This window comes from Salmo salar, chromosome 18, assembly GCF_965601325.2.
Source record: "Salmo salar chromosome 18, fSalSal1, whole genome shotgun sequence".
NCBI lineage: Eukaryota > Metazoa > Chordata > Actinopteri > Salmoniformes > Salmonidae > Salmo > Salmo salar.
In genome coordinates this window covers 15,679,979-15,701,384 of record NC_138308.1, presented here as the reverse complement: position 1 = coordinate 15,701,384, position 21,406 = coordinate 15,679,979, and the positions used below count along the sequence as shown (strand labels likewise).

General features: G+C 42.5%; 1 protein-coding gene across 7 annotated transcripts in view; it reads left to right on the top strand.

Annotated features, from left to right (window-relative positions):
• The window catches only part of LOC106576680 (Golgi-specific brefeldin A-resistance guanine nucleotide exchange factor 1), a 74,171-nt gene that overhangs the window by 18,204 nt on the left and 34,561 nt on the right, over positions 1-21,406 (top strand). For all 7 annotated transcript variants that reach the window (XM_014153976.3, XM_014153983.3, XM_014153982.3 and 4 more), the window contains exon 4: positions 18,149-18,280. In XM_014153976.3, coding sequence (XP_014009451.3) covers positions 18,149-18,280 — 132 coding nt within the window. The remainder of the gene's footprint in view (positions 1-18,148; positions 18,281-21,406) is intronic.

Here is a 21,406-nt window from a genome sequence, read left to right as displayed (position 1 = left end):
CAGCTGCAATGAGTATAGCAAAGTGTTCCGATAAGCTTGCAAAGTTATTATTATTGTCTTTTTTAATATTGAGGAATATTTCACATTCTCTGGTCATGGGAGTAACAAATTGGTGCATGAGGCAGAAATAATGCAGTGTGACTTGAGTTTCGCCATCAGCCCGAAGACTATGTCCCCTTTTCTCAGCGGAGGGAAGGAGAGCTCCCTCCCCTTAGACTTACCATCAGATGCAGGCCATCAGTCGTAATAATATTATGCTCACATTCAAGCATAGCCAATGCATGCATATATATATATATCCTTCTGCACAAACCTCATTGCTACAGGACTGTTTTTAATTGGTTAATGTTGCATAGGCTTACGTTTAAGTCGTCTTTAAAATCTGGACGGTAGTTCTCTGCATGCATTTTTACACAAAGTGAACTTGACTCAAAAGGTTGGTGACCACTGATGTAGTTAAAAGCAGCGTGAGATAAATATACCCAGATTAGTCTGTTGTAGTCTAATCCCTGTGTGAGAGGGGTGTGGTGGCTCCAACTCTGTAGCCCCTCCTCTTCAGTCAGAGTAGGGCTTGTACGCACAAGGCAGACTGCAGCCATCCCAGCTATGCACATAAACCCATGTTGGTTTTAAATAGTAAAAATGCTAAACTGGCAGTAGTGGAGCAGGTTATGAGGGGTGAAATGTGGTCCTTGAATTTACGACCTGGGAACACTTGCGGCGTAGTATTGTTTTGCGGTGTGTCTGTGTGTGTGCAAGGAAAAGGGGGTTGGTGCTGCTCTGTATCTCAGACACCGAGGTCAGGGGGGAACTGAACTTGTGAACCAGTGGGCAGCACTGTTACTGTTGAGACGAGTATTGATCAAACTAATCCAAGGCTCAAAGCACAGATTCCTCTGAACTTTAGGTTTGCTCTTTATTTGGACGTGCCACACGCTGACATTCCCTCCACTCTTTCAAAGGAAAAGAAATGTCTAGGAAAAAGAAATACAGATGGTGACTAATGTATAGTTAGTTTTGTTGGTAGGTATAATGGCAGTAAAGTGAAGGTCGGCAGTTTAACCGACCTATATGGTACAGATAAGAAAGCTAAATCCTGAAATCTAGGGTTTGCTTTCTCAAGACTCCGATCACACGTAATGTTGTCTGGCCCTCATGTCTTTTTGACTTTCACGTTTTCTTTTCATCACTTTGTTGTTTTGTGTGGTTTGTCACATTTCCCTTATGGAGTTTTATGAAGCGCCTTGGGCAATCAATAGTTTTACAGGTTTTGGGCTAAATACATATGTTTGTGATATTGCAATATGGTTTACTAATCCATAATTCAAGTCTTTACTCTGGTGTGTTATATGGATGTAGTTCAAGAACAGTGTCTGCATTTGTATCAACATAACATGCTGACCACAACGCTCGCGTCGCATGCGCGAGCATTGCAAAATAAATGTAAACATACATGTTATTCAATTATTGCACCCACACTGCTCGCTTGCGCCAACGAGCGTCTGCGTTGCCAAGCGCTAAAATAGAAGTCAGTTCTATTTGTGATGCTGAACGCGGTGCAAGTCCTGCATCTCCCATCTCATTGGTTTATAGTAGCAGATACCATCTCATTGGTTATACTCACGTGGGTGATTGAAAGATGAACTGAGTTCGGTCTGTCATCGTGGTAACTATGAAAGTTAGATGCCAATCGCCATATAAATTCAAAGATGAAAAAGCCTGGAAGGAGGAGAGATGACTAGAAACGATTCGGTTGACCGTTTTATGTGTGAATTAATTGTCTGAGTAGAGGACCTTGTGCATTTCAGGTAAAATAACAACTCAACGTTTAGATCCCAGGACAAATTAGCTAGCAACTGCAAGCTCGCTAGCTAAATTGCCATAAATGTTCAATGCTTTTTGACCTGTCGCCAAATTAATATAATTGGTTCAGAGTTTGTTTTGATATTTCACCTGCATGTGGTGATCGCGTTTGGTGTGGGGGGACAAAATCTATTTGTGCACGATGGCGCTCGCGCGCAGCCGGTTTGGGTACGGTGTTAACGTCGGCCATTTTTATGTTAAACATTTATTCCATTGTTCACTCTTGAGGCACTAGCTAATGTACAGCTGTATAGTAGACAATCCAACCGATTCAGCCATCTCTCAACACGCATGTATGCCGAGCCATTACAGGACAAGTTGAACGGGATCTCTAGGGCCATTGAAGTTGTGACAGATACTTTCATAATTATAGGTTAACAGTTCCTTTATCATTGGGCGAATGTAGTATCAGGTGCTGTCAGGGCAGGAGAGTAGAGATGTATAGAGGGCACGTTTAGCCAACGACCCATTGCAGTTGTGTACACAGAGAGATGCCCCACCTCTGTCTGCTCGACACACACACAGCCATTTTCTTTAAAGGTGACAAAAGGGATTGGCGATTGTTTTTCTGTTTATCAGAGGTGACATGACCAGTGGCGCAAGGGGGTGAGGAGGCCCTGTGTTGCCATAGCTAAGTATACATCCCTGACAGTTCCATAATGGGTTTCAGGAAGTTCAGTCGAAAATAAAAACAAAGCAACATTTCTAGCTGATTGGTTTTGAAAGGCCGTTTTTCCTTGCTGAATGGGAAAAATGTGGACTTCAGCATTCCATGGCAGTGATGCCAGTCGGATCGGATAGGCGCAGCCTTGCGTGAGCAGAACGAGCAGTGCCGATGGAGACGCAGTGCGCTGCAGAAACACACTTTATGGGCAAGAATTTAGTCCATGGGTTTGGAATAGCAAAAAAACAACAAATGGAGGAAATCCAGATATTATATTTTGCATTTATTTTGTCCCAGACCGTTGGTTCGTTAAATGTTGGTTGGGCTTTAAATACTTTTAACCTGATATAGCCTAGTTTGAAAAATGTTGACGTAAAAGTACTGGTATACTCGCTTTATTTCTACAGTTGGACAAGTGGAAGAGCGTAAAAGAGTGTGTGGACCTCCATTTAGTGGTTTGGAGCTAATCCCTGTAAAGCCTGTAATGTAAGCAACATTCTCAGCGTTTGCTCTGTGATCCAAATGATGTCGTACTACGTTACCAACTGAACTGGCAAGACCATACTTTAAATACCCTGTTATATTGTTTTTGTGTCACATTATTTTGAAGTTAATAAAAATAGACCATTGGCACTCTCTTCCCCTTGCCTAGGAGGGACCAACCCAAAGCTGTCTGTTTTAGACTAAAGCATTTTTTCCTGATCAAGGCATTTTGTGGTATAAAACATATGGAGAAAGAAAGAACATAACAAACTTGAAAGCTTGGTAGATTCCATTTTACCATGTTGAATGTTTTGATTCTCTAAATAAATACTGATCAAGTCAGAGCCTGGTGTATTGTGGATGAAAGCAAGGGCCTTGTAATGAATGAAAAGGCTAGATGGCATTGAATCATCCACTCAAGCAGCGCGGAGGCTGACAAGGCGGAAGATAAGTGAGACGAGAAGAGGCCACAAATCGTATGGATGGAAGTGCTGTAGCCCTGCGTTTAGATCTACATTTTTGATCTTTGACTTTCTCATGTGAGAGCTGCCTCAAGTGTTTACAAACACCTAGCCCGCCGCTGCTATCAGAGCAGAATTTTGTCATGAATTCATAAAGATAATGCACTTGCTGGATCCAATCCCATTTGCTCAGCTGTCCGACAGTACCCCACAGTATCTTGGAGGAGCCACTTAACACGGCATGGTTTAAAATTACTGCACTCCTGGCAAACGGCCTCACTATTAAACTCAAACACTTTTTGTAAATTGTGTTTGTATTCCATTTTTCCCTTTGCCTCTCCGGTTTGGGTCAATTATGTGCTGAGAGATGTTTTATGACAAACAGCAAGCCTCAGGGAAGTGCACTTTATACATCACTAGAAGGGCCTGCCATCTGAACTGCGATAGAGTAGCTCTGTTTTTTGCTCTTCAACCCCTCAGCCCCACTGCACAAATGCTGAGGGAAACTTGAAGGATTGCATCTCCTGGTAGCTGTAGAGAAGACTGGAGGGTTCGTTTCTCTATCCCGCTGACACCCCCCTACAGGAGAAGAGGCATAGAGCCGTAAGCCATGCCAAGAGCCTCGCTCCGGGATGGCGGGACACATCGCGTACCCTCTTGGCCCAGCCCCTGGCCTCTGCATTTACCCAAAGCTGGTTACAGTATCGCAAACATGTGGACCCACTGGGGAGTAATTTATGACAGTTGTCGCCTTGGTCTGATAAGCCAGCCAGGGCATCTCCAGCCACTCTGAGCGGGGCATTTCAGAGCCCCAGTGGGGATAAACCCCATCGGCTTTAATGTTTCCCCACCATGGAGCCCATGTGGCATCACTGGACAGAAATGTTCCCCGGCCCCAAAGCCACTGTTGTCTAAAGTCACCATGTGTTACCATGGAGAGAAGTGCTGCACATGGTGGCTACGTGACACTTTGGACAGGACTCAATGTGTATGTATTTTATGAAATCTTGTTATGAAATCTCAAACTTGCACATCCAACAAAGAATGTGCATTACGGTGTAAGGGAAAAACTCCCCGTGTCATATCACTGGATAATATTAGACTTAGTGACAGTGAAGTGGTCCAAGTCAACACGGTTAAAAAAAAAAAGACAAAGTTATAAGTACACACTTAAATCTGAATTTCTTAATTTCAATGTTTGGCTATATGACCCACTTCATCCCTCATCTGTATTCCCCCTGTAGACCTGTTTATGGTGCTGTTAGCAGAAGGAGCTGACCCTGTGCAATGGGCTCAGGGATTCTCTCAGCTCTGTCAATGGGCTGCAGATCTGACGGCTAGATGGACTGAAGAGGCTTTTAGCTGTGTGTACAGTCTCCAACCTCTGTTTGTTTGGGAGTTTATTCCAGCTGTACAGTGTTTACTGCTAGCCGAGGAGGAGTTGTCAGCGCTAGTTATTCATGTGTGTGCCACAGGCTGGCTTAACAGTATACTAGCCGAGTGATGGTGTATTGGCTAGTCCACTCCCTGCAGAACAAGAGGCAGCATAGGGAAGTGCTCATTAATATGCTTTTGCTGTATTTAGGAGCTGACTGGCTGGGGCGTGGCGGGTCCGTTGTCCTCTCGAAACGCCCACCCTCCAGCCCAGGGTAAACTGAAACAGCCAAGATTAGTATTAATCCCTCTTAATGCTGCGGCTCATAATATAGTCATTAGGTGACTTGAGACTAATCCGTCTCACCTAACTGCTGCGATTTATTAAACACACACAGAGGATTTTCGGATTTTCTGTCAATGCAGGGCGGGCATAAAGAGTGCATCACGTCTGAATACAGTGGTATCAGACTATTAATACTGATGAAGCTGGGGCTGAATAGTACATTGAAATGAGGGGGCAGGGATGACTGGCCTTTCCATTGAATCATGTTTTCCTGCATGTTGTCTCTCTTACAAATCCCCACAGTCTGTTTTACCTGCAGCTCAAACAGTGATGAAAATGTGAATCCTTGGTCAGACTTGCAGAGATTAAGGTTTCGCTTTCGCTATTGGTAAATCAAAGCCCACACGTTATTTCAAACATTTTCTAAACATATTTCCATATTTGCTCAGTGCCCAACACCTTGCATATATAGGAAAAACAGGACTGAATCCTTTACCTTCTAAAGTGACGATGACCATATAGCCTAACGATCATAGTTTAGGCATAACACGCAACACTTTTTGTAGATCAAATATTACAATGTATTCTTTGTGGTGATTTTATCCAACCATTCATTAATGGTTTAGCCATCCCTCCGTTGTGTGAACACGGCAGCAGAAGCACAGCTGGTCCTTCCAGTAATGTCAAGGTGGCAGAGGAAGTGTCCATGCTCTGGAGATAATTCAACAGTAGTCCTTGGGAATTCTATCTGGAGAGCAGCCAGAGCTCTGACTGTGTAATGGCACCTTGAAGGGCTCATGCTGGCAGGCAGTAGGTTTTCTTGTCATGCAGTGACTCCTCTACAGTGTACTCCTCTGTCCTAACCATCCACCGGCTACTGCTTCCTTCACTTTTTTAAAATATATTTTTTAACCTTTTTATGTAACTAGGCATGTCAGTTAAGAACAAGTTCTTATTTACAATGTCGACCTACAAAAAGGCCTCCTGCGGGAACGGGGGCTGGGATTAGAAATAAATAAAAATATCTATAAAAATCTAGGACAAAACACACATCACGACAAGGGAGACAACATATAAAGAGACCTAACACGACAACACAGCATGGTAGCAACATATGACAACATGGTAGCAACGCAACATGGAAGCACAAAACATGGAAGCACAAAACATGGAAGCACAAAACATGGTACAAACTTTATTGGGCACAGACAACAGCACAAAAGGCAAGAAGGTAGAGACAATACATCACGCGAAGCAGCCACAACTGTCCATGATTGAGTCTTTGAATGAAGAGATGGAGGTAATACTGTTCAGTTTGAGTGTTGTTGCAGCTCGTTCCAGTCGCTAGCTGCAGCGAACTGAAAAGACGAGCGACCCAGGGATGTGTGCGCTTTGTGGACCTTTAACAGACTGTGACTGGCAGAACAGCTGTTGAATGTGGAGGATGAGGGCTGCAGTAGGTATCTCAGATAGGGGGGAGTGAGGCCTAAGAGGGTTTTATAAATAAGCATCAACCAGTGGGTCTTGTGACAGGTATACAGAGATGACCAGTTTACAGAGGAGTATAGAGAGGAGTGATGTGTCCTAGTAAGGAGCATTGGTGGCAAATCTGATGGCTGAACGGTAAAGAAAAAACTTGGGGTGTTTGATTTATACTCTAGCCCTAAATTCTACCTTTATGGACTGAGAAAGAGTGAGAAGTTTGTGAGAGTACAATGCATGTATTGGATCACTGGTCATCTTGCTCTGATTTTCTCTAAACAGCTGGTAAATAATTTTTTGTCTCCAGTAGAGCTAACCGGCTAAATGTAGGCTATGCATTTTACAAAGCCATACGTCTTGAGAACAGACCAAAAAGATTGACACAATGTATTTCAAAGTTGTGTCGTCATTGATGGTTTTATTGTAATATTTTTTTAAATGGCTGTATTTGGCACAGTAGAGAATATTTGTTAAGATAATCAAACTCTCTCTTTGCCACTGATGTGAAATGGAAAAGAAAAGTACAGGACTGATTTCAGAATAGAATCGTGTTGAAGATGGAGCCTTTTTGAAGACGCTCTTATTCAACAGCACTCCTCACATAAAAAGCATAGGTCTCTGTGAGTCCACACTGCTCGGCTGCAACCTCAATGTAATTCCAGGCGGGCTCTGATTTAGTGTGTGGCGGTGGGTATTGTGTCTTGCTAACACAGTAGCCGGGGCCTGTTGTCTAAATCTACAGTGCGTGGTTGCAGGATTCCTTCAGACCCCAGGGAATGCCATTAGTTGGGAGCTGAAGGAATGCAGCAGGTGAAAAAGAGTGGAGCCCCCCCTCTCTTGTTTCTCTCGCTCTCTTCTCCCTCCACCCCTCATTCTTTCCATGCAGTTGTGGATGGTAGTACTCATCAGGATGGGTGTGAAATCTAGTCCGAGCTGGAGCATGTGTGTCGATTTATCCTGCCAAGCTGACCGCCATCTGCAGCTTAACCCTTTACTGTACCAAACAGAGAGCCCCATCCTACTCCCCCACCCCCACGTCTTTCCCATGATTCGCACCAGGATCGGCAAGGGTACATGGTCGAAGGATCGGATGGAAATTCAGTGTTGCTCTCTCTGTTTGTTTTTCTGGAAATAGAGGTGATAATACCAGGCCACCTCTTCTGAAGGGCAGCGTATGACAGCGCAAGCACTTTGAAATAAAATGGATTGGATTAGATAATGGGGGCCGTATTTGCCTCGAGGTATGTCATTATGAGAAAACGGTTTATAGAGCAACTTAGTCCTGAAAATCAAATTCAAGATCATCGATTTGTAATGAGATGTGTCGCGAGACCTTAAAACGTTGGACATAAGGAGTCTTTTCATGATTTTTATTTTTTTTACACAATCAATACGGTGTGACAGACACGCACACACAAACACAGGAACTGAACTCAATGTGCTTCATCCTACCTTACCCCTCCTTTCTCTCAAATGTTTTAATTCAGCATGATAAAACATCCGTTATTTATTAGTTGATTGAGTGTAAAGTATGTCCATCCATCATAGTGGCGACGGCAGGCTGTGAAACACATTAACTGGACGCCGGGGCCTGGCCAGCCCTCGGCTGGAATAATACGGCTTCTGTGCAAAGTATGCACCATAGAAAATACATTTTATGTACAGGATAACAGGTGCAAGGCAGCGCCGGTTCCTGGGCCGGGAAGGTTTACTGATGAAGTCTTGCTTTTTGAATGCGCTTGGCTTTCTTTTTTACAACTTGTTTCCATTTTTATATCAGCAGAGCTGAGTTACTCTTAAATAGACTTTTAGCTACAGGTCGTCTGAGAACATGGGTATGTTTGGTTGTTTAGCCTAGATGAAAGGCAATACAACTATTTGAGTATAAATATGAGTTTTTGGCTTGATTGACAATGGAATAGTGTGGTTTAATTAGTAGCCCACATTCCTCAAGCCTTTGTCCACTGCCTGGCTATTACCGTGGCTGTATGTCCCTTCAATATTCATTGTTTAGCATGCACTCACTCACTCACTCATATAAACAGGGATATTTCTCCCTAGCGAGGCCCTCTCCTGTTTGGTCGTTATAAATCCAGAAGGTAGTTTGAACAGAGCCCCGTGGGTCAGAGGTGCTGGCCAGGCTGTTTGTGTTTGCTTGGTCTTTTGCCCTGCCTTTTTTAATATCTGTCCCAAGATGTGGCAAACAAAGCCTTGGTGGCCAGCGGCCTCAGTTTCAGTGACCTGCTGAAAGACTTATGGAGTGATTATGAAGAGGAGGAGAGCGTATGAAAGACTGCCTGGATTAGGAGACCAAACAGGCCTCTTGTTTATCTGTGTGAATTAAAGTTTATGCTGTGCTGTCTCTTTCGCAGCTCCCTACACATGCACGGACGTACACACACAAATGTATGCACAGTCAAACTGCGTGGCTCCACCTCTGTCCCCAGCCAGCAGTGATGGCACAAGTAGGCAAGCGGTGACACAAAGCCACCACCAGGCACAAAGGGTTTCCCTCTAGACTAGATAATAATAATCACATGCTTTGACTTCTCTGTTCACAATAATCATGTTGGTGTTTAAAGATGGGCAACATGACTGAGGGATTCCTTTGAATCCAAGAGTTTCCAACAAATACCGCAACAAGCCTCTATCATTAATATCAGAGAAACATTTTATATGTATTGGCCAACTTTGTTGTTTTAAAGGTTCAACACAGGATTTTGTTTAGAATTTTTGCTTTTGTAATTTCAGAAAATGTCCCTAATATACCTGCATTAATAGTGGAGTGATAGTTTCACACTATTACTTACCCACCAATGTTGTGATTGGCTGTGATATTCGCCTATTGATTTCTCTTGCCAGAGTGGCATCTGTTGTCAAAATGTGAAAGCTGTTTTGACTTTGTGGCGGTGTTATTTAGGACATAGACATATCTGATATTGGCAGAAAGCTTAAATTCTTGTAAATCTAACTGCACTGTCCAATTTACAGTAGCTATTACAGTGAAAGAATACCATGCTATTGTTTGAGGACAGCGCACAGTTTTGAACTTAGTTATTAATAAACACATTAGGCACATTTGGGCAGTCTTGATACCAATATTTTAACAGAAATGCAATGGTTCATTGGATCAGTCTAGAATTTTGCACATGCGCTGCTGCCATCTAGTGGCCAAAATCTAAGTTGCACCTGGGCTGGAATAATACATTATAGCCTTTCTCTTGCATTGCAAAGATGATGGTAAAAAAAAATAATAATAAATAACGGGGATTTTTGTATTATCTTATACCAGATCTTTATGTTCTCCTACATTCCTTTCACATTTCCACAAACTTCAGTGTTTCCTTCCAAATGGTACCAAGAATATGCATATCCTTGCTTCAGGGCCTGAGCTACAGGCAGTTAGATTTGGGTATGTCATTTTTAGGTGAAAATTGGAAGAGAAGAAAAAGGGGTGGATCCTTAAGAGGATAACAAATCGATTTTCAGTGAAAAGAATTAACACTCAATGGTAGCAATTAATTAAACTCTTGAAATGAAGGCCACTTCCATCTGTCCTTATTCGCACAATATTGGCTCTATCTTACCTTCGCTGGCCACTTAGCAACCTAAGACAAGGTATGTGTGTATATATACAAATGCAAACTATATTCCATTCCCCACTAGAAAACACTCGTGTTGTAGCCCTGCAAAAGCTACAGTGAGTTATTTCCGAAGCACTTGGAAAAGTTTTAATTTCTCTGGGGCTTTTAAATTGCCTGTTTAGGTTGTGCCGTGGCATTGTTCAAAGCATCTATAAAATACCGCTGCGGGTTGGACGAAACAACCATATGGAATTTCATAACATTGGTACATCCTAATTGCCCCCCTTTTGACAAGTGCCAATTTCCTTCAAGAGGAGGGAGCGATGGGGGGGAAAAGATCGAAGGAGGGAGGGCTTACCAAGTTGACATGCATCAAACTTCTCCCGACAGATGGATAAGACTGTCGTCCAGGACTTGCCAGCGCTAGATGAAAATTCTCCCTGGATTTCATTTAGCCTTGCTGGCCTTGTTAAAACGTCCCCTCTCCCCCAGCATTAAGAGCCAACCGCTGGAAGGCCCCTGACTCTAATTCCAGGAGCGGGGCTCCAGATCAATAACCATCAGTGTTTGGTTTTAGGCCGCTGCCCCGGTCACAGGGGTGACTAACCCCCCCACCCCTGCTCTTCACTCACGCACCCATGGTGTCATTTTGTTTTGAGGTAATTTTCACTGTGAGATCGTGGACTGTCTGAATTGGAGTGTGTGTGTGTGTGTGTGGGGTAGTAGAATCTCAGGGATTTGACACGTCTGCTGTTGCACATTTATTTTCTCCCTTTGTTTTCTCCCTTTGTCTGTTAATGTGAGGGCACATTAGCATTAGGTTGTGTGCAGGGCATGCACTACAATATGTGCGTGCTCAAACGCATGCATAAACACACACACACATGCACACACAACGGTCCTGTTCAGCTCATGAAAGGCGTAAAATTAAATACATTTTTAACTGTGGAGCCAAGAGTCTTAAAATGTCAGGACATGGAGGGGAAGAGCAGAATGTGTGCAATGCCCATGTCATAAATCTAGCACGTATCATACACACATTCTTCACTTCACATTTATGGCTCTCCCATTCACAAACAGGCACCATTGGCAACTCTCCGTATCCTACTTCCTTTAGAATGTACAGTATGCATTTTCTCTCAAGTCGGCACAATTCAGTCATAGTCTTCAGTTTTCCACATTTTAACCATTGTTACTTTATAACCTTTTTTGCATTTAAATAGATACGTTTGTGTAAGAAAAAAACATTTTTAAATGAATGAAGAATGCTTTTTAATTGGGAAGTCAGTGACTAATAGAGAGGGTCTTAAAGGAAAGGTGGACAGGGTTCTGTTTTAGACTGGGCGCAGGGCACCAAGCCTGTGTGAGTGTATAAAATATGTGACACAGCAGTCTGACAAATTAAGTTATTCATCCTTTTGTGATTAAATTAAGCAAATACAAAGGGGCTACCAGCCCCAGTGCCCACAGTATTTCTTTGTATTTCTGGTGTTGTAATCATGTGCTGCTCTGAATAGCTGTCCCCCTCCCTCCCTCCGCCTGTCTCTCGCTCTCTGCTGTCTCTCTCACACACACACACACACTCACTCACACACACACCCCGTTTTTGAAAATTGGCTTTGTGTTTGTAGAGCGTAATGCATAGTTCTCATGGAATTCATATTTCTCTCTGTTGGTTCAGTGGTATGCACAACAAGGGGGAAATCTAGCACAATTAATGAAACTGGATATGATGGCTATTGGAGCTCTGAGTTTATGTTTTATACACCTGAAGTTGGATGTTAAAATCATGAACATATACCTAATCCCAAAGACTGAGCTGCATGTTAAAGTAAAGGTTCACCCATTTTGATTGTTGTATTGTTTTTGTGCATCTCTGTGCGATGTTCTATCAATTCCCGGGGTCATTTCATGTTTTCATGTGTATCTGAGCTATTGGTGTTCAAATAGGCAGAAATCTGTCCGGTTTGACGTAGCACTGTGATAAAGTCTCCCTCACTACACTGGAAGTTAATAGGAATATGACTTTTAGATCGCAAAACATCTATCATACATGTTCGATTTAAATACTGGCCGATGTCATAACTCGGGAGAACGTCTTCTCTCGAAAGAGACGTTGATCATATTTTTGCGATATTCCTACCTCGAGAAATGTGTAATTTCCTATTTGTCTGCCTCTTTAGTCCAAAGTGCATTGCAAGGTGCCGTTGCCAAAGATTTTATAGGAAGGAGATAGGAATCCAATGAAGGAATGTATAACGCCGCACCCAGCAGACTGTCGACTAATCATGTTCACGTTATCATGCTGCGTTCCACGGTTGCTAAGCTAATCGTCACACAATCCCTTCTGAAAGTCAGTGTCTATATTGAGAAACGTGCCAATTTTCCTCAAGTACTTAATGTCACAGTTCCAAAGCTATACGATATTACAGAAAATGTTTGTAATTTTCTTTAGGTGATAAATGTATTTATTTGTTTAAAGGTCCAATGCAGCCTTTTTTTAAATCTCAATTTCAAATCATTTCTGGTTAACAATTAAGTACCTGTGATTGTTTTCAATTAAAATGGTCAAAAAGAAACATAGCTTCTTAGCAAAGCAAGGATTTTGGTAGGACTGTCTGGGAGGGGGAAACTGGAAGTTAGCTGTTATTGGCAGAGAGGTTTGGAACTCTGTCTTATTGGTCTTATTTAACGCATGGTGATGTCACCATGGAAGGCCAAAACTCCATCCCACCAAAACAGGCTGAAATTTCAGGTGTTTTTTTTTCAAACCAGCTTTTACACTAAAAGGGCATTATCACAATTTTATAGTATTATTCTAATCTCCTAGTGTAGAAATATATACAGTACCAGTAAAAAGTTTGGACACCTACTCATTCAAGGGTTTTTCTATATTTTTACAATTTTCTACATTGTAGAATAATAGTGAAAACATAAACTATGAAATAACACTTATGGAATCATGTAGTAACCAAAAAAAAGAGTTAAACAAATCAACATTTATTTGAGATTCTTCAAAGTAGCCACCCTTTGCCTTGATGACAGCTTTGCACACTCATGGCACTCTCACACTCTCAACCAGCTTCACCTGGAATGCTTTTCCAACAGTCTTGAAGGAGTTCCCACATATGCTGAGCACTTGTTGGCTGTTTTCCTTCACTCTGCGGTCTAACTCATCCCAAACCATCTCAATTTGGTTGATGTCTGGTGATTGTGGAGGCCAGGTCATCTGATGAAGCACTCCAACACTCTACCATTTTGTTCAAATAGCCCTTACACACCCTGGCGGTGTGTTGGGTCATTGTCCTGTTGAAAAACAAATGATAGTCCCACTAAGCGCAAACCAGATGGGATGGTGTATCCCTGCAGAATGCTGTGGTAGCCATTCTGTTTAAGTGTGCCTTGAATTCAAAATAAAGCACTGGCAATGTCACCAGCAAAGCACCATCACACCTCCTCCATGCTTCACGGTGGGAACCACACATACGGAGATCATCTGTTCACCTACTGTGCGTCTCACAAAGACACGGCGGTTGGAACCAAAAATCTCAAATTTGGAGTCATCAGACCAAATGACAGATTTCCACCAGTTTCTTGGCCCAAGCAAGTCTCTTGTTATTGGTGTCCTTTAGTAGTGGTTTCTTTGTAGCAAATCGACCATGAAGGCCTGATTCACGCTGTTGATGTTATGTCTGTTACTTGAACTCTGCCAAGCATTTATTTGGACTGCAATCTGAGGTGCAGTTAACTCTAATGAACTTATCCTCTGCAGCAGAGCTAACTCTGGGTCTTCCTTTCCTGTGGCGGTCATGAGAGCCAGTTTCATCATAGCGCATGAGAGCCAGTTTCATCATAGCGCTTGATTTTTGCGACTGCACTTGAAGAAAATGTTAAAGTTCTTGACATTTTCAGAATTGACTGACCTTAATGTCTGAAAGTAATGATGGACTGTAATTTCTCTTTGCTTATTTGAGCTGTTCTTGCCATAATATGGACTTGGTTTTTTACCAAATAGCGTTAACTTCTGTATACCACCACTACCTTGTCACAACACAATTGATTGGCTCAAACACATTAAGAAGGAAAGAAATTCCACAAATTAACTTTTAACAAGGCACACCTGTTAACTGAAATGCATTCCAGGTGACTACCTCATGAATCTGGTTGAGAGAATGCCAAGATTGTGCAAAGGATGGCTACCTTGAAGAATCGCAAATATATATAACATATATATTTGATTTGTTTAACGCTGTTTTAGTTACCACATGATTCCATAAGTGTTATTTCATAGTTTTGATGTCTTCACTATTATTCTACAATGTAAAAATGAAGAAAAACCCTTGAATGAGTAGATGTGTCAACTTCTTTTGACTGGTACTGTATAAAACAGATTTTTTTTTGACTTCGCTGGACCTTTAACTTACTGTAATCGGACAAGGATTTAACCAAGGTTTACTGCCAGTGCACTAAGAATGTAATCTTCTTTGGCTTTGATGTATTGGGTATGAAAGTAAATAGTTATTGTATTTGCCTGTGTGTATTAATTTTTTTGCTCTTCACTTCTGAAGCAGCCCTCTCATATATAAAGTTCTGCCTTGATCTTGCGCTGCACTCTGCTGATAAGGCATAGCAGTTTTTCTACTCGACTTCACCACCATATACAGTATGATTCAGATTCACCATATGAAATCAGCAACAAATAGGTAGACTGATATATTAAAGAAAACAAACTGATTATTTATCAGGACATTCTCTTAGTGGTCTTGTGAATATCTTCTACTGGAGTCTACGTTACAGTGCCAGTTTACAGTTGGAGCACAGCTCCTCGTCCCTCCTAGTATTCCCTGTGTTTTAAGCCCTTTCTGCTCCACTGCCAATAGATGTGCATACGTTAGATGGTGTGGACTGAGGTGCTCTCCTGGGGGCAAAGGTTCAGGCGCTCCCTGTCTCTGCTGTGGTCGTTTGCAGAGGTAGGCCACACATGGCAGCACACACCAGGCAGTGTGGTTTTTATATAGAACGACTGAGTAACTCATTTCTGGTGATTATTTTATTTTTTTAAATTATTTTTTTAAAGGACGTTCTACTCCAAAATGAATGAAAATATAATTAAGCTGACACCATCTAAAATAATTTCCACCTCTAGAAATTAGCCAAATATCATAATGGTAAAATTATTTAAAATACTTTTTACATATTGGACCATGCATATAGCCTATGCATGGTTGATATTATCAGGTATGCTATTAGCAATACGTATTATCACCTGTAGCCAAACTGATGCAGCATAGTGTCTATAAATAAATGGGCTGATGCATGGGGCTGCCTATCTACATTTACCCTATTGGGCTAATCATTAGCTAGATCCCAAATGTGATCTTTGAACTAGTTAGCATCCTATTGATGACATTTATGTCCCAATAAACTTTCATAAACGGAGTGAATAGAATGTAGACCTACCTGTTAGGGTAACTTCAGGTGTTCTGCCACCCGGGGTAATACTGCCTGTACTTCTCACAGAAACCACTTCGTTACAATTTTCCCCCAAAAAAACTTTCCCTGGTTGCCAAGGTGTTTTACCCTAAATTATCCTACAATTGACCCATGTTACATTTAGCCTCACTCTCCCCTATGTACTCACAGCAACCATGCAACACTGGACTATGGTTCTAACATGGCCAAATGTCCTAGCTGTGCTTTTTAGTATAAAACAAATTGGACTTAAACAATGGTAAAATCTATTATGCCATACCGTATTTAATTTGGCTGATATTTAACGCACACGCGCACACACAGAGTTGGGAGGCAATAGGCTATACATATGTGGATGTGTAAGGGACTTTAATCCCCTTTTTTATATTGGCCAATGTCAGCTAGAGGTCAACCTAGTTATGGTGGTGCAGTGGCTGTCTTTATTTATTTCACTTCACAAGCCCTGGAGATTGAGCTGAAGTGAAGAGCCATATTTAGCCTTTATTTAAGAAGATTGGGCTGGCCTGCCAGGAGAGCTGTCTGATGGGCTAGCCCCTACTCACCGATGGCCAGCCAGATCAATACAACACAATTGAGTTCTCCAATTTGAGGGTCTTTGAGACGTAGCCGTGGCACTTACAGGGTGATCGCTTCTGATGAAGTCTTCATCAGCCTCTATTGACGGATTAATTTGAGGACCCTCCACCCCCATTCCCTTCTCTCCGAACTGTAAAGTAATGGATACTAAGCCCCCTCCTTTAAAAGTTTCTAAGAGCTGATGGATTGATAGATAGGAACACAACAGAGGTCGCCTTCTCTTTTTGGAGTTTACACAACCTCTTTTTAAGTTTGTTTTTGTTATTTCTGCCTTGATATCTGATGGGAGTGGGGATTACTTTTCAGAAGCGTTCAGGTGACCCTGTTCAGGCAGGTACTTCAGCATTGTGGCTAAATTTCCCAAATGGACCTTCCCCATAAAAGGAGCATTGAGGGTTTTCATGGGGAATACAAAGAAAACATCAGATTTCCCCCCCCCCCCCCAAAAAAATGAAGAAAAAGAAAATGCAAGACAGAGATTACTTTCAGAAGCAAGTCTAAGAGCGACCTGGCGTCTGATGAAAGGTTGTGGAAATGTCCAAATTATTAAATATTTGATGTCCAAACAAGCCGCGGGGATATTGGATATCGCAAGCTAATGCGCGGTGGTCACGTGCAATCTTGGAAATTGGTCAAGGCTCGTCTCAGCCTTTTGAAGTCACAAGTCGTTTTTTGGAGTTTAGAGTAGCTGCTCTAGAGGAAGCCTAATCCGTGTGGTATTACTACGGCAAGCAGTGTTTCAACAGCACGCCAAACGGTGTTCGTGACTCCACTAATTTGTCCGTTTGTTGTTTTACCTGGTTTGTATTTTGCAGCCCCTCTCGACCCCCATCTCTTTCTCTTGGTTACCCTCAGAGGGAGCGGTTACCTCCTCGGATTGGCCCGAGGTGGTTTCCCATCGCGAAAGATGCAAAGCGATTTTCGTTTCTCTGTGACTTGATTAAGAGGAAGATTTGGGGCATCTTCCTCTCCAGCTGTGTTTTGTTGTCTGTGGTGTAACCCGGCTTTAGTCTTTCATTTATACACCACAATCAGGCTCTTGTGGGTGCTTTAGAATACGCTTGTTCAATGTCTTTCACTCCATGTCTTTTGTCCATATGTTTTGTGATTTGTCATGGAATATGTAAACATGCAAACACTGTCGGTCGTTATGGGATTTCTTCCAGTCGCTGTGACCCCTCCGAGCCACCAGCAACCCTCACCCCCACACCAAGCCCAGTCACTCTCCAGTCATTTTCATTAATGCTAAATCCCACATCCTACACAGCTGCCTTAAAAAAAAGCTTTTGGAAATTGAGTTGTAATAAGATACCATGTGCTGCCAAGGTGAATAAGAGGCGGCTCTTGAATGCCTCTCACTCCCTCTGTCTTTCACTCACACACACACACACACACACACACACACACACACACACACACACACACACACACACACACACCCACACACTTCGCTCCATGTTGTTCTCATCTCTTACTGTACTGGAGCAGTGGGAGAAGGTTACAACCTCCTGAGCAGCTAATTCCCCATTGATCTGCCCTGGGGCACCAGAGCTGTTGACACAGACCTTTTTATAGAGAGCAGAGAAAAGTCCTCACACTGCCGTTCACTACTCTGTTCTGCATGTTTTTGCACAACAGCAGAACTGAGGCTAAGGCCCTACCGAGACTTACCACACTTGGGATTTGAAGATCCCACTGCCATGATAAGGGAAGATAACTGAGAGCATTAAAATATTGGGAAGAAATATTTCTCCATGGTGGAGACCATGTGATCTGTAACACTGAAAAAAGGCCACATCTATTTGGTACAGTACACTGCTATATATATATATATATCAGTGTTCAGGGTTGACTGACCTGTCCCCTCTCTCTGTCTCCACAGAGCTGTCAGATGTGGAGCCTAACGTATTCCTGCGGCCTTTCCTGGAGGTGGTACGATCTGAAGACACCACCGGACCAATCACAGGCTTGGCCCTCACCTCTGTCAACAAGTTCCTGTCCTATGGCCTCATAGGTGAGTAGCACAGCTGTCCTCAGACAGACAGACAGGTCAGGGAAAAAAACAACACTTGTCCTATTGGTAAGCTTTGATGATACATACAGTGATGTCGGTTATTTAGCCTAAAATGTAAAACTTACATATATTTATGTGTGGGACCACTACATTGTTCTTAAAGACAGCTTTCCATGAAGAGGGTGAGTTGGTTATATTGTCAGTGTTTCCCCTAGGATTTCTTTTCAGCAGTAGAGAAAACGTAGTGGGCCAGCAGGACTTCGTCATTGCGCTAACGCTAGTTAGCAATTGCGCTAATGCTAGTTAGCAAAGTCCATCAATCTGCACATATAAATATTGTCTCCATGAGTTCATTTGGCTTAATTGCTAAAACCACGCACTATCCTTTTAAAAGCACGTCTCAGCAGAAATATTTAAAAATATAAATGTTTTCTTTTTGGAGTGGCGGCAATGATTTAGCAGCAACAAGGGCGTCTCTGCTAAATTAATATTGGGGAAACACTGTTGTCAATCCTGTGAGAACTGTCATCATGGACTCCCTCTGGCTTTAGGCAAACCAAGAATGATGAGTTCTCACTAGCAATGCCTAAATGGACTTGTTTTTTACTACACAAATAGCACAGCCTGTCCTTGCTAGCATCATCGTGGAAATATGGCAGGCGTCCGCCAGTTGTTGTTAAAAGTTTGAAATAAGCATCACCAGATGTTATTCTAAATGGCAGGGGGTGAATAAATGATGGTACAGTACATCTCTGACCGTTGAAACAGCTGCAACCCCTCCCTAAACTAAATAAGCGCCATTTGGACATTGAATAACACCATTTAACGATTCCCGTCCTGAACTTTTTATTGAGCTGTATTTTTATCATTCAGCTGTTATGTTATCCAATATTCAGTTAATAAAACATATGTGAACGGTAGGCTAGGTGTAATTTGATTTCAGCACCATGATCATTGCTACGATGTCTTTTTCTGACTGATCCAACAAGCCCTTAGAATACCTGGCAAACTGGATCTAGACACACGAACGCACTCAAACACACAACCCGCACATACACACACCACACTCGCATGCATCACAGTCACAAGCACACACACCATCACAGTTCACCCCCTCACAAATCACTTCCCTACTCCCAGAGCCACTGTCCGTCACTCAAAACCCAGCGCCTGCTTCCTAATCCTGTAACCCCCCCCCCCCCCGCGCGCACCTCATCAGTGGGGTTCAAAGGGACGTGTAACCATGGAAACCTGACCCAGCGGCTCTCAAGACAATGGCCCTCCAGCGCAGAATGAAGAGAAGGATATGACACGCTCAGATATTACCCTCCGTTTGAATTCAACCCATGTTCCTCAAGTGCTGTGAGGTCTTTCCCAGCTTGTTAACACTGAAGTTAAAGGCATTGTTTTCCCCTAGCCTCCATCTTAGTCTGCTCACATGGCAAGTGGCTAGTTGGAGCACACAGTTGTTGGACATATTAAGAAACTGATAATGGTTACGAGGTACTGATTGTATTGGACATTAATACATTCATTTTTCAACTGGATATTACTGTACAGTAAATGTAGTGTAGCTGTTGTTAAATACTTGGAAACGTTTTACTGAAATGTGAAATAAGAGTTGCGACAGATTTTTATCTATACTGTATTGTGATTTAAATTGTAAAATAAATTCTACGCCTTCCTGAAAATGTTGTAACCTATTGGAATTGGTTTAGAAATGTAATCTATTTAGATATTAACATTATTCACTAGAATAACTTATTCAAAGGCTGGTAATCAAGTTGGTTCTGAGGTCTCGTTGATTAGCCAGTAAGTAGTGCCAAATTGCACGGCTTAATTACCATTTCAGACCAGAAAGTTCCTAATACTACCCAGGTTGTTTTCTTTAGAGGAAGTGCCAGTAGCTAGTAATTTAGAATTGACTGCCGAGTCAGAGAGCAACCTGTTACCTTAGTAACCAGGTGAACAAGAGACGGTCTGTATCATGTTCATAGAGGAATATGAGATTGAATGAATGACCTTTCAGAGTCAAAGGGCTTTTATACTAATGAGACTGCAACACCAGTCTATTCTGATTATCTCCAGTGAAAAGTCAGCTTAGTATCCCTCTGTAGTCCAGACGTTTATGAGAGCTGGCTATCTATATTAGCTAAAGATATGACCTGTAGCATGTATTAGCACTGCGCATGTAGGTCTACTCCATCTAGCAATACTTTGGGAAAACGCGTCTTGCTTTCAAAACCCCCAGCCAAAGGAAATGTCTCAGTCATTTTTACTCAATTGTCCATTTGTCACTCCGTTGTACAAGTGGGGTAGTTGAGGTAAGAGGTTTAAATTGACTTCTGTTAATAGTGAATTACTGACACGAAGACGGGCAGAGGGCTGATCCTGATAAACACTGCCATCTGCTGGCTGCAGTGGCAAAAATGATGTTAAGATTTCCTGGTCTGTCACTCAGTTGTTTTTGATCATTTATTTTATGGGAATTTGTCATTTATATTTTTTCCCATTTAGATGTATGGTAAAACTATCACTAAATAGAATCTCATTTAATTTTGCAACATCAGCTTACATTGAATAGGGATCGATTCACTGAGTTCTTCTTCACTATACAGGAAATATGGAAACAAAGAAGAGTTGCCTTCAAGTATCACGACTGAAAAGTCCAATTGCCAAAACATGTTAATAACAGGGATAATGCGGCCACTGGTGGCATGCTAAATACGTCCCTCTTAGTCTGTCTGCTTTCTTGTATAGACGTCGTGGTTTTGCTTTGTCTTTGAATGATTACAGAGCTCTGCTGTCTCCTGTGCCTACGATGTGGTGAGGAGGGCGCAGTGCAAGTTTGCACACATTACTTAATATCCCCTCCAAGGCTCCTCTCTCCGGAGAACCACACCACAGCATGTAGCCTTGTTCCTTTAACCCTGTGTGTCACGCCGAACATGTTCCCCCTCGCTTTGTCCCATGTCTCCCTTCCTCTGTTAGCAATGGGCCCTGCCTGATCCCCCCCCCCCCCCCCTGTCTCCCTGGGGGGTCCAGAGAAGAAAAGAGGGGGACATTTCATTTAGTGTGGGCTAATTCCGCTCAATCTGTGGCCTGAGGTCTGCTGGCATGGAGGGA